Raw genomic sequence first — 14,505 nt, forward strand, 5'->3', positions numbered from 1 at the left:
ATGAATAATCTTTCCTCTAAAAAATGTTGCAGTAGCAATTGGACCCTAAATTTCACTTTTAGGTTTGATCATCCCTGTGACAGAACCGAAATACACGAACTCTTCAAATTTTTAGAGGAACTTTTATCTGCAAAAAGCAGGCCAACTGGATTTGGTTTTTAGAAGTCATCTATATTCTTACATATTCATATTGTGTCTTTTAGAACAGAGTTACACTTGGTGCTACCTGTATCAGAAATAAACATAAAACCAGATTTCCTTACACCTTTATCTACTACAGGTAAGAGGAAATGATGCCAGGTAAACCCAGTCAGCCCTATGGAATTTCAGCTTTACTCGAAGCTGCTTTCCTTTGTATCATTCCTCATCTGGGCTTCTTCACTTGTTTTGTTTTAAACCAAGAACTTAACTTTTTGGGGGTAAGAATAGAAGAGAGGAAACTCAAATGGGTAAAACATTTTTCTCTGTGCATTATTTCAGTTTCCACTGCATGAGACTGGCAAACAAATGTGTTCTAGAGAATGACAAACTTCACTGCACAAACCTTGAAATCCTGACACACCAGTGAAACTAAATGCCAACTGGAGAATGTTTAATAAATATTAACAGGTTGTTAATGACCACATTTCTGAGGCAAACAGAAGATAGTACCTGTTTCTTAGTGGTCAGTGCTTTGCTATGGGAAAAGGAGGAGATATATGAACTGATCTACTTCATGAACTGACAGAATAAAATTCCTGACCCTTCAGTGTGTTAAACATGACAACAAACTGCCTGTCAGATGGGATCCTACTGAGTTGCCAGAACAGCATCTTAGTGAAACACAAATGATGAAGGTTTATTTTACTGAGGATGAACATAAATTAAATGACAGGTGAGAGATATGGTATCTCTTTAATTAAGGTGGAACCCTGAAATGATTGTAGGCTCCTTTGAGAAGGAAAACACATTCCCCCAACCACAGCCAAAGGGCTGTGCGTGCATTGCCTTTGTAGTAATTCAAAGTGTAAAAAGGATCCCAGAAAGAAATCCTCTTCACTGTCTTCACAGGGTCTGTTAGAGGCAACCTGTTGACACGAGAGCTGTAAGGAAAGCACACAGCCCTTCACTTGTGTCAGCAACAGGGAGAGATGCCCTGTGGCATTAGACATTGCCAGTCAGTATTTTATCATGTACCTCTTGCATGGACATATTTTGTATGCTTGGAAAAATGAGGGGAACCAGCAGGTTAAGGTAAAGAATACCGAAAAGGTGTATCTGTTGTGTATTTTTTGATCAAAACCTTGAAAAATGAAAATGTATCCAAGTTTAAATTCTCTCATTAGTTATAATGCTCTAGCAGAACTGCAGGAGTCATGAACTGTAGAGAAAATAACACAAAGTTCAGTCTGAAACAAAGACTACACAGATCTCTGCAGCTCCACACACTGATATGGTTAAAAACAGATTCAAGGACACATTTATGCCTGTAGTGGTTCAGATCCCATGGATGTTCAGTAATATCTGACTTGTATATTCTATTTCTTAACAAAGGGCGAAGTTTTTACCTTCAGTGTACATGAGCTACAAACAAATTTTAGCTCTGTTGTAGAACATACTCCTTTTTAGCAGAGATTATGAAATGCTATGCACTTACTCTGTAAAATCAAAGCCTTAACCCTTCAGAGGCGAAAGAGCCAAGGAAAGGACTATAATAGTACAAAATAAACTCCAGGATGTGCACAGTTCTTCCCCCACAATGGACTTTTTGAATTGTGCTTCTGGATTTGCTTCACATTTGCCAAGAAGATCTTTACTTGTTTATTTCAAGTTGTCTCACAGAAGTTCTGATAATGAATGGTTATGCTACTCCTCAAAATCACAGCAGACATTATTTTCTTCTATTTAATTCCAGGTGTCCCTAAATGCCTCATTCATGTACGATGAACCCAGACTCGGCTGTCTGACAGCATTTTATTTCCTTACAAAGTAGGACTCTAAACTAGTAATTTGTCTCCTATTTTAAGGAAAACCCATATTAATACTCATCATAATAATTTTATGACTGTAGAAGCTGTACTTCTCCACAAGTGACAGCAGATGTTAAAGACATGCCAGACAGTACACAGACGTTACCAGACTTCATTCTGTTCACATTGCAAATGTTTTAACATCTTTTGCAAAGATGAAATATGCCAAACTAGGATGAGATAAAGATACTGCTTTGCACATGGCAGTACCAACAACCAACAAAACTAGCACAGCAGCTGGAAAACCAACACAGTGAAATTAAAAGGTCCCATTTAAAAAAGCCCAAAATACTCTCACTCTGGAACGTACCAGTAGTACTGTTGGGAAAGACATGGGCTTAAACATTATTTCCCAAGGTACTCTAACATATTAGTGACTTCAAGGACACAAAAATCCCATTATTTAAATAACAGAGTAACTTTTTTTTTTCCTTTTTTACTGCATCAGATATAATTGAAGCTGATCTTAACAAAACCAAGGCAAAGCACTTTTTAGAGATGGCACCATGCAGCTGATCAGATAAAAGTAAACGTAAAAGACACTGAGGTGCTGGAGGGAGTTCAGATAAAGGCACTGGTAAAGGGACTGGAGCACAAGCCTAAACAGAGGCAGGAGAGAACCTGGGGTGTTTAGTCTGGAGACAAGGAGGCTCATGGGAGACCATATCACTATTTACAACTCCCTGAATGGAGTAGCAAATTGGGGGGTTGGTCTCCTCTCCCAAGTAACAAGGGATATATCAAGAGCAAATAGCCTCAGGGTTGTGCCAGGGAAGGTTTAGACTGGGTATTAGGGAAAATTTTCACCAAAAAGGTTATCATCAAACACTTGAACAGGCTGCTTGGTGAAGCGGTGGGCTTGGCAGTGTTGGGTTTACAGCTGGACTTGATGACCTTAATGACTTTTTCCAACCTAAATGATTCAATAAGCATCAGGAAAAACTAATAACTCATTACAGAAGGGCTTTAACAAGAGGTTTGTTCCATGGACAACACCTTGATATACCCCACAGAATAACCTTTGCTCCTGTCTTTCCTCCACCTTTCAATAGGGACTAATAACCAAGAACAGGAACTAAAAGAGTTGGGTTAGGCCTAAATGGGCTTAATTCCCAATCCTGTTGGCTGAATTACCTTGTCAGGGTTGGATTATTACCCTGAAGGGAGAATGCTAATGACCACGAACCTCATTCTAGGGGGATTGTGGTAAATGCACAATAATTAACAAGAACACAGCTCCTCCCCTGCTTTGTGACATGGAGCACACCTTGCACCAGGAGGTGCTAATACTGGAATTAACAACTATTTTGTTTCTCCCTATTCACATAAATTTTCTGCAAGGATATTCTGAGACTAAAAATACACCAATCCCTACAACAGTCAACATGCTCCAGCCTGAAGAACCAGAAGGAGGAGGTGGTGAGGGCTGACTGAATTCAGAGACAGAAGCAGAGCTTACTGGGCTGCTTGTACATTGCCTTTGGGTTTTTCAATGTAAACTAAGTGCAGGCTGAAGTATCATTCCAAAGTTAAGCTCCCAGCACTAACAAAACTAAAGTACTATTCAAGATTTGTGGACTGTGGCCCAGGTGCTGTAGCATTTCTTTATTTTTGTCATTTCTCAAGAGCAGGCCCCAAGCTCCTGGAAAAATAATAAATCTGAGAATCTTAAGTTTTATAAGGGCAAAAACCCAAACACAACAGGTAGCCCTTATGGTTAAAAAGGAACTTGAACTACACACAATGTAAGAAGAAGAAAATGTAGAAAGTTAAATATGAAATTGATCCTCTTTATCCCCAGACAATATCATTGAGGTTAATTAAATGTTTCACAAGTGCCAGGAACACAGTGCTACTGTTCTTTTGACTTACTGGGGCCCAGTAACTTAAAAATACACTGAAATAATGGGAATTTCTAGTTCCACATTAAAAAAAAAAAGAAAAAAAAAATCAAATCTGTGGATTTATGCTTTTGGAGCAGATGTTGGTGCAGGCAGACACAATGACACACCATTTACACAGGGACATTAGGCCAAGAAGTATGGGCTAAGTACTACAGTTCCCATTTCAAGTACACTATCAAGCTGAATTTCACTTGAGGATTCACCACATCAGTATCAAGCCTATAAATACTCAAAATGACAGAGTATTAGTTAGAAAGAAAACAGGTTAAGCATAACAAAGTAACTCTCACAGTGTCATGAAAACTGAGCCAGAATTTTGCATGTTGGAAAGTGGTGGATACATACATTTCTCAAAAATTACTCTTAATCAATATGAAAGTAACTGTTGGTTCATATTTGTATTAGCCTTGGGTTTAAGAGACCCACTCACTTATCACTATAATATACTATAAAAATGTGGAACAACAATGCTTTCTGCTCTGAGGACTAAATGTGAAATAAATCCCCCATTTAATTTATAAGGCAGAGGAACAGGAAGAACAAGAAAATAATGAGATGATGGTGAGTGGCATGGTGATCCACCTATCCCAGCAGGAGAGAAAATGAAATGCAAAGGTATGAAGGAAGATGAAAATGGAAAATATTTTAGAGAATGATTATGAAATAATGCAGAATGAATTCCAGAATAGCCTCTGCTTTTTGTGTTCTTTCAGACAGAGCTTCCAGAGAAGTTACCTTTTAGAGAACAAATGCACTGCACTGGTGGTGATGATCCAGCCCACCTGCTGAAGGAATTCTTCACACAGTTCTCCCTAAGGCTTGGTCATTGTTCCGTCTACACTGCTTGGGAAAGGAGTTCCCACTGCAGTGTGGGACAGTCCCTCCCACTCCCTGGGGCTGAGCACGCTGCCTCTGCACTGGGATAAAAGCCAGATTTGATTCCCCAAATAGCAAGGTGCCTTCCTGCCAACATAGTTTCTTCTTTTTTTTTTTTTTTAACAAATATTTTCCATGTATTTTTGTCTTTCAAATATATGAAATAAAGGATAATTAAAGATAGGAAAAACAATGTGTTTTAAAAATGATAAAGTATTATTTCACTTCGGCATAACATGTTCTGAGGGATTTTAAGCAACATCTGTAACACACTTTGTGATCTCTTTTTGCAAAAGAGAAGCATTCAGGTTTCACTAAAACATGTTCCCCCATAAGTGTTGACATAATCAGTATTCAAGAGGGCAAGGACCAGTGTGCATCCAAAAAACCTTGAATCCCACTATGTGATTCACATAGAAAGTCATTCTCATTCAAATCAAAATATAGTAAAATTAGATGATCTAGGAAAATATTTAAACTTTTTATACACAACTGCTGATTTATTTTATTTTCTACATCATATGATAGATATTCCACCGGTCTATTCATGATTTAAAATAGAAGGAAATGAAAGCATCTTGAAGAGAAAAATCAAAATAGTTTTTGCTTTTTTTTGCCTTTAAAAAAAAAAAATCCAAAGTATACATTAAAATTGTTAAAATAATATACTTTTCTCAGAAAAGAGCAGATCAGAGATAAATGCATTAAGAGTTTAAAGCATATTCAAAGAAAGAACTATAGTATCAGCCATGCCTGGACACTGCTGAATAACTGAAACTTTTACAAAGGACATTCAGATTTACTGTGCCAACATCCAGATAGGGAGGGTAAACAGAACAAACCAAAATAAACCCAGCAGAAAGCTTTAACCAACCATGTAAGAAGCTAAACTGAGGTTCCAACAACATTCATTCTAGCAAAAGAGAAAATATGTTTCCTTAAAAGTCTGGACTTCAGGACCAAATCTGTTTGGATGACAGAGTTCAAAAGAAATCTTAAGGAAACTCTGAAGTGTGCACAGATGCAGGTTCCTGAGAAACACTACCATGATCAACAAAGGATAACAGACACAGAAGACTCTCTTGAGAAATCAGTATGCCTTAAATATATGCACTGTGAATATAAATTAAACTCAGAAAGAAAGAAGTGTCTGCACACATGGATATGATACAAATGACTAGTGCAAAATTTATTTAACCTCATTTAGTTAAAACCATACGTGTGTAGTGTGTTAAACCAGCAAAAAGTAAAATAAACTTTCTTGAAAGCTTGTAACATTTCTATCACAGAAATAACAACACTTACCTCAATGACTCCATCTATGAAAATAATGTAACAAACTTTTAAAATTAACAGCCGAAAGACATCAGCCTAGAGAACTATCTCTGCCTCAGGACAGACAGATGCAGACAAAGGCAGCAGCACAGAGAGGCCCCAGCCACACAAAAGCTGATACTGTTCTCCTGCTGGGTGAAAATCTCACTTGTAAATCAAGCGACATCTGCATTCAGAACTACCCCAGCCACGGCCCTGCAGAGGTGACCAAAGCACTCCACTCAACAGGAGAATGATTTCTCTTGTCTCCTTCAATGCCAGCAGCTGCACAAAACAGCAGCTCCTGGGTTTACACTTTAGCAAAATTCCTTTGATGCACTGATAGAGATGAAACATAATGTGTAAAACCCTTCCCCACTAGGCACAGCCTTGAAGCCCACTATGCTTTTCAAAACAAATAATCACTCAAGTAAAATCTTTTGCCACGATACAAAACACCAAATGCCTCCAAAATTAGTAACCTCTTCACATTTCTTTCCAACTTCTTTATCAGTCCTGCTGACACAGGACAGCAGTGTCTCCCAGGATGTCTTTCATGAAAGTCAATAAAAAAGAATTTAATTCGAGCATTTGATAAGGCTTCTAAAAATCTGACAATGGTAATAAAAAACTGCTTTCACTACTTAACTCTGTTTTTCCATGAAGTTATTTATATACTGTACTGCATTCTTAATCTAAATTGGGTACTGGAATGAAACAGTCTGTAAAGCTTTATGTAGTCATAAACCCAGACATTCTAAGTGACACAGAGAAATGTCCTACAGCATCCACCAAAATTTTGATCATCACACATTTAACAAAAGCAAGAAAAAAGAAAAATCTGTCCAAACCAAAGTTACTCTTTTACTAAAAAAAAAAAAAATAAATAAAAAAAAAATTCAAATATTAAACAACAAATTTTCTTTGGGTAGTGAATATTTCTATATGGTTGTTTCTAGAAGGGCCTTTCTGCAGTAAACACAATTAAGTTTTTAATAATAAATTGTGTAACTTCTGTGCAGGAAAAAACCCACCCAACACAAATAATAAGAATCTGTAAAATGATGAAAAAAACCACACAATGAAACTATTCAATAAATTCACATCAGAATACACTGGTGTATTGCAGGATTTGGCTGAGAGTGAATATAAACTACTTTCTAAGCAGTTGGCACCTTTTTTCCCCTTGTTTTGAACACCTCTGGCCCCCAAGTAAATTGGAAGAGAGTCTTAAGACAGTTATTTAAACAAATAAATCAATTAAAAACAATCAGTGGGATGATGCCTTCTGTGGCCTTCAGAGGTGCCTGTCCTCATAATACCCAAGTCAATGAATTACTGAGAAAGAAGACTTACATTTTGTGATCTGAACAAAAAACCCAATACATTGGTAACTTGCACCCTTAACAAAAAGACCGTCCTTTCTTTTTTGGCCTTCAAAAAAAAGAGTTATTTCAGAGACAAAATAAGATATTTCAGCATCAGGCATGATCTACCATCATGTGCTTAATCTAAAAATAAGGATAACTCTTGAGAAAGAGTAGGAACACGAGAACAAATTTAACTCTGGAAAATGGCCACAGAAGAGGAACAGTAGTTTAATGCAAACTGACAGCCACAACTTCACAACAGACTAGAAAATTCCTACTTAATAGGATATAATGCTTTACAGGTTACTTTGTCTGGTGGCTTCAGTAACCCCAAATACTCTGAGAGGAATAAACAGTTTCCCTTACAGAACTTCATCCAAGTACAAGTGGTGATTTTTTCAGAAGTCTGAGAAAGAAATTGGAATAGTATTGATACAGAACCAGAAACCAATCTCCCACATTCAAGTTACTGACATGAAAAAGCTGCCCTTTCAAATAATACTGTCTGTAACTTGCTTCAGTCTTTGAAATATCTATTTCGGGACACTGCACTCTTTCAGAATTTTATTTTGTATTTTTCTAATCTAAGTATCTTTGGGAAGATTCTATCATCCCCCTTCCACATAGCATAATAAAACAAAAATGCTTCTTGATGGTATTTTGTTCTCACAGATACCTTATTATAAGGTGCAATTAAACGTATCCCCATCTGTTTATGAGAATCACTGTGATGAAGAATGTGAAAATTGTATGAATTCACTGCTGGTTTTTCTTATTTGCAAAGCTACCATTACAGCAATAACAGGTCATGAAGTGCAAGGAACCAGACTGGTACTGTCAAGAGCAGAAAAAAAGCAAAAGCATTGCAGAAGCATGAGTTAATGTCTGGCAGACCTGTCATCCAGCAAAATACCGAAACTGAGGCCATGTGGTTTACCAAAGCCCAAGAAGTGGTAAGATAACATAACAATGGTTAATAAATATCTAAAACCTTTCTGCATGAGTGACACATGGTTCTTATTACACTCATGTTATTCTACTCCTCTCCAGATTTTTTATTTCTTGTTCATATTACTTGAGCACCTTTCAATACTGCAGCATGCCATATTAGAAGAGTAATTTAAGCATCTGGGACAGAAGCTAGATGAACTTAAACTGGGAAAAAAAAGATGCATATTTTAATGCAAATTGCAAAGATGAGTTGTTGGAGATGCAATTCAGGAAAGTCATGAGCCCCTAGGCCCTTCTTCCTGTGTGCTTTGTGTAATTTTATCCAATGACTGTTGATGTAAAGTGCATAAACAGGTACCAGAGAACAAAGATTAGAACTGTAGTGTTGTGCCAGAGCAATGCCATCACCATTTAGCAGCCAACTCCTATCTCTGGTTCCTCGAGTCCCAGGCGCAGCTGCTCTGTGGGGAAGCTCTGCCAGCAGCTTTGTGTTCCCACACAGGCCAGCTCAGAACCCAGCAGCTGGGGCCATTTCCAGAAGGAAGGATGTGTGGACTGGAATCCTTGAAACTTGAAGAATGCACAGAATTCATGTCACTGATCAAACAAGTGTACAACTCATTCACTACATTTTAAAGAGTCTGGACACCAAAGGACCTGTGGCACTGTTTACAATCAGCTCATGTTCCTGGCAAAGCTGCACAGAGGAACTACATCATTCAGTAATTTTTCAGAAACTCTCTAAAGTCTCTACAAACATAATCATCTACCTGCAGATCAGACAGCTCGAATGACTCCTACTCCCGTGGCTCTTTCACTGGGTAAAAACCACACACAGCTTGTTAGATTTGTGATATTCACTGAGCTGTTCAGTTTAAGACATAGTAATGGTCATCATCCATGAGGTCACACAAGCATTTTGGTTTGATCCAGGAGTGCATTTTTAAAATTAATCTCATTATGCCCATGTACCATTCTTTATTTTTCACTGTGCAGTTTTACCAGAGCATATTTACTCTCAAACAACATTAAAATAAAAGATGCTGTTCACCTACCAGTGGTTATTCAGTCCGTAGGACTGCAGTACCACTGGCATAAAGTTAAAGCCCTTAGAACACACAGAACTGTCAGCACTGGCTCTTCAGTGCCAGCTGCTTTTTTCTGCAGATCTGCCACTGCTGTGTCACAGCACTTGCTGAGGTGCCTCTCTGCAGTTGGTTCCACCTCGAGTTTTTTCTCAGTGCAATGTGTAGATTGCTTTACAAAAAGCCAGTCTTGTCTGAAAAACAAATCCTCTGTCTTCAACATTAAGTATCCACACATCCCAGAAAAAAAAACACCAGGGAAAGTTTTTTTCTGCTACTTTTTTTGACTTTTATGTTCGATCCCAGTGCTGGGTAGATACAAAGTCACTGACAACATGATGTGCTTTTGAATTTGTCATTCAATGAGTGTTTTGGCACTCCAATAAGACTCTGCTGTCTTATGGACTGACAGCTCTCCAGAACCACAGAGCAATACAGATTTTAGATGATTGAGCCTATTACATACCACGTCCAAGTGAAAAAGAGAAATGAGCATACCTTGGTGCTTCACACAAAAAATGTCATACTTGTAAAAATATACCCAGAACTGGCCCAAGATTAATACACTATATAATAATGACAAAAATAGAATATGTACAGTTATAAAGTTGCAATTCACATTTAAAATAAAAACTAAAATCTAGCCCTTATTAAAAGAAAAAGAAGCTGTTCTGATGAATTACTTTAAAGCAAACCTATTAACTCAAACTCTTAATCACTTACATATTCTAAAATACTCTACATTACAGTCCTAAAAATGTATTTTTGCATAAAGTGCTGGATGATTCTTACATTTTACTGTTAAATAAATTAATTTTTGTATCAAACAAAGAAATGTAATATGCTCAGGATAAAACAAAATATGATCCAATGAACAACAGATATAGGAACACATTCAAATTTTTATCACAGAAAACTTACATCTAGTAACGTGTGAAGATGCTGATCCTGGAAAACACTGTGAAGAAAATCTAAGTCTTTTTCACTGCAGTCTGTAAGTGCATGAATTTCTTCCAGGCTGTCCAGCACCTGTGAGACTGCTCCTATGGGACAACAGACAGGGGAAAAAAAAGAGAATAAAAAATCAATAAAGCAAAGGCTCATGGTAAACTGAACTTTGGAAAAGGAAACTTTCAATTCATCTGGTACAGCTGGAACAGGAGCTTAAAGAAGTTGGAGTTTTAACAGGAAAACTCACAGAATAAACTTTACATATATCAACAGTGCTCACAGATAATGTAATTATACATAAGAAATGGCTCAATGGGAGAGAGGTTAAAACCTGACTTTATTACGCTCAGCTTTGTTCTATTTTAGCCTTGCTTCCAATGATGTCTTATGGAGTGACTTGGATTATTGGCCTGTCCTCACCATTCCCACCCCAACCTTCCCTTCTTCTCTTTTTGAACTGCTGACCAATTTCAAATACATACTGTAAAATTTTGAAATATCAGTCAGAATTATTTTGAAACCAAATTTGAAACATCAGTAAAATCAAGAAGAACCTATGCTTCAAAAATACTTTTAAAATCAGCATTGGGATAAAGGAGGGAAGAGGGAGGGACTGCTGAGTCCTCTGGGGGACAAAAACAAGGCTGTAATGTGTTTTTGTTCTGTTTGTTCTGCTTGCTTGGTTATCTCCCACCCAGTTACAGCACTTGCTGCTTTTTTGCCAGGGCATTGTTTTGGGTCACAGGATGATGGGGATGATTTTTATATGGCATGGGAGTGAGCGAGGAGCGAGAGCTATGGAGACAAAAAGGAGAAATGGGAGGCATTATGGAAGGTGGAAGTCCATGAGGAAAAGCTGAACTCTCAGCAAGGGAGGACAAAGAAACACAAATCCACAGTAAACCAGCCCACAGTGGTTCTGTGTGAAACAACTTCTTTAAAAATCAGAGTATCAGTGGTGGCTGCCACCTGTGTGCTTTACTAGAATGCCAACTTTGGCTTATCTCAACACACACAGAGCATGTCTTCACTTTTTCTACAGTGATAAAAGCATCTGGAAAGAGGGCAACATATCCAGTCAGAGTCTGCAACAATGCTGGTGTCTGGCAGTGAAATGCTGAATGCTTTTTCATAAATTCTTAATTCTGGATACTGAATTCTACACATTCTCTGTTTCACTAATTTCTCATCAATATGCTTATTCTCTTTACTTATTAGCTTGCCTGTGTCTTTTTGACAAGACAGATAATACCTAAAAAATTGCTCCATTCCTTGAAATTCTATCCTCCACTGCATGAACAATTCTTACCAGCCCTCCTCAACTCAAACTCTTTTGCACTGCATTTTCAGAATGTAATAAAACCAAAATACCCAATGCCCTCTTAACCCCCCAAGGAAACACGTTAAATTAACTTATTTCTCTGAAAACCTTGAAAAACTGGAATAAACATAAAGTACACAAAAGCTACTATACAAGACTTGCAACCTCACAGCTTAGAAGGACAAATAAATTACAAATCTAGAAACTCTTGCATCACATTTAGTACAAACCTCAGCCCACGATTCTCCTCACAGTTCCCTGTACAACAAGATTTGAGAACCACAGTATCCCCCTCATTCACAACTCATGGCTCAGGAGCAGTAAAACTCCTTAGTTCTCTTCCATCAAGTGTGTCTGACTACTTGTATCTGTTTGATGTACTAATTTATGTTCTTTTAAAAATCTGTGGCTGTCAGCAAATAAATGGTTTGACTTCTAGTAGTTGCTGTGCATGAGGTTGGGTGCACTGAAAAAGAGAAAAATTTGCTTCCTCTTTGACAATGAACAAGGCTGCTCAGCTGAAAGGAACCATCCACATTCCTCTGCCAGAGACATAGTAGGAAACCTGAGCAAACATAAGGACTGGGGATCTGCTGGTAAGAGGATGGAAACATCACAGCTAAGCCACAAAGGCAAGGAAAAACAACTAACCAGGGACCCAAAAAGCACTGCACTGTTTCCTTAACATGTTCAGCACATCACTTAAAGGTTGATGGACTTAGAGATCTGCAGGCCTGAAGGAAAGTGCTTGACTTTCCAGGATCCAGTTGGTAGGAGAAAATTTGTTAAAATTCTCTTTTATTCCTGCTCTTGTCATGCTCAGAGTTTGAATTATTTTATTCTCAAGCAAAGCTTCTTTTTCTGTGTTCACAGCTCTTTCTGTGTATTTGGAGTATTTTAGGAAAACTCAAGAGAAGATTCACTTCAGAGGCCTGAGTATCTTAAGAGTCTCTAATACTGCTCACTGTTGCTCATAACCACCAAAACCTGAGCCAAATCTGAAACCAGTATGTTCAAAGTTGCTTGCAGTGCTGTGTTACTGTGAAACACCAAATGCTCTGGACCACCACATTTTTTATTTGACAGTACTATTTACTTTGCAAACTTTATTTTGTGGAATACTTTGTGGGCTTTGAAATGGAAATGAAAGTTATGATTTCTTAATATTTGCATCTCAACAACCTCTTGAGTATTTGGGAATTCCAAAAAAATTAGGGTTTGATCATTAGGTCTTTTCTTCTCCTGTCCATTGCTCACATGGAATAGAAGGCTGTAAAATAAAGTTTCCAAGAATGTCCTTAAGAAATTTGATGGGACTTTCTGACAGTGACTTTGTTAATCCCTCAAGATGACAGTTTTACCTTATGCTCTTTTTTTTACCTACAATCTTATGCTTCACCTACTGTCATGCCTTTCACTTATTTACAAATAATATGCACCTGCATGAGAAAATGGCATAGCAGCAGTATCTTGACAGCATGTTAGCACTTAAAAAAAGTGACAGAACAATTTTTGTGAACACCTAAACTCTCTTTGTTACAGACAACTGGTTAAAAAAGACCAGAAGTACCTTCCGGTAGAGTTTTAAATTCAGAGAAGAGATACTACATAAATTAAAATTAACCAACCTTTACAGCACACCTATTTCTAAAAAGATTCATATTCAAGCTAAATTTCTAACCTTTGGGGAAAGTGTAAAGGCACTCAGTATTTATAATTACAGCTTATATCCTTTTGAAATAGGATTTAATCTCCTTTCAACATTGCAAGTGCACCCATTTTAGCCTCAGCACAAATGATAAAGGAAGGACTTAAATGAATTATTAGTCATACAAGCTAAAAGCTCAGATTTCTCATGGTCTGCAGCAGTTACAGACAGAATCTAGAAACATCAAAATTAGAATGATGCATAAATATTAGTAAGGCAGGAAAAATAAGGAAGCTGACTAACTTGACTGGCTGTGTTAGTTTGTTTTTTAAGACTCCATACAGTAACCTTTGTTAGGAAATGCTGCTCACTGCCCCAGAACTTTCAAGCAGCCCCAACTTCTGGGTGAGATGAATCTCACCCTGCACCTTAAGTTACTATAAAAACAGATCCAATTGCACAGGAAAGGCTGCAATTCCAGTGATATAAATAGAAGACTCTTCTCTGCAGAAACAGTAACAAAATCCACACCAAACATGGTTCTGTGAGAAGACTGTGGATCCTGCTGTAAATGCACAGTAAATGATCTCAGTGTCCAAAGGAGCAGTGACACTCTGGGCCACGCACACAACCTTGTCCTTCTTGTATTCCCATAAGGATACCTAAAGAAGGATGGCTGCAGCTATTCAGTTTCCTGGTGGCTGCCAACTCTGAAAAGTTGAAAACGATGAGCTGTCATATACTAAAAAGAAGAAAAACCACATCAGAATGCTTATGACAGTCTCCTGCAGTCAGTACTAGCACATAAAACGCTTGTATGGTTAGTGGAATAACTTCTTAAGGATCATACCAAATTAATTCTGAGAAGACAGAGATGAATTGAGCAGTTTTCTGCCTACTGAGGTAGATCTATTATTTATCAGAGAGACGTATTTGCTTTATGAGGCACAAACTTGGGATTTTCTCTTTACCCAGTGTGTAGTCCAAGTTATCACAGGTATTTTATGCAGGTTCTGTTACCTCATTTTTGGAGATGGCCATTCAGAAATAGTTCTCCTACATCTGAATTCTGTCTC

At 37.7% G+C, this 14,505-nt stretch overlaps 1 protein-coding gene across 14 annotated transcripts in view; it reads right to left on the reverse strand.

The window, feature by feature from the left end:
* Window positions 1-14,505, reverse strand: part of CASK (calcium/calmodulin dependent serine protein kinase) — a 190,084-nt gene that overhangs the window by 43,161 nt on the left and 132,418 nt on the right. For all 14 annotated transcript variants that reach the window (XM_048289611.1, XM_048289603.1, XM_048289565.1 and 11 more), the window contains one exon: window positions 10,431-10,552. In XM_048289611.1, the coding sequence (XP_048145568.1) occupies window positions 10,431-10,552 (122 nt within the window). The remainder of the gene's footprint in view (window positions 1-10,430; window positions 10,553-14,505) is intronic.

The sequence above is a fragment of the Corvus hawaiiensis genome, chromosome 2, assembly GCF_020740725.1.
Source record: "Corvus hawaiiensis isolate bCorHaw1 chromosome 2, bCorHaw1.pri.cur, whole genome shotgun sequence".
Taxonomy (NCBI): domain Eukaryota; kingdom Metazoa; phylum Chordata; class Aves; order Passeriformes; family Corvidae; genus Corvus; species Corvus hawaiiensis.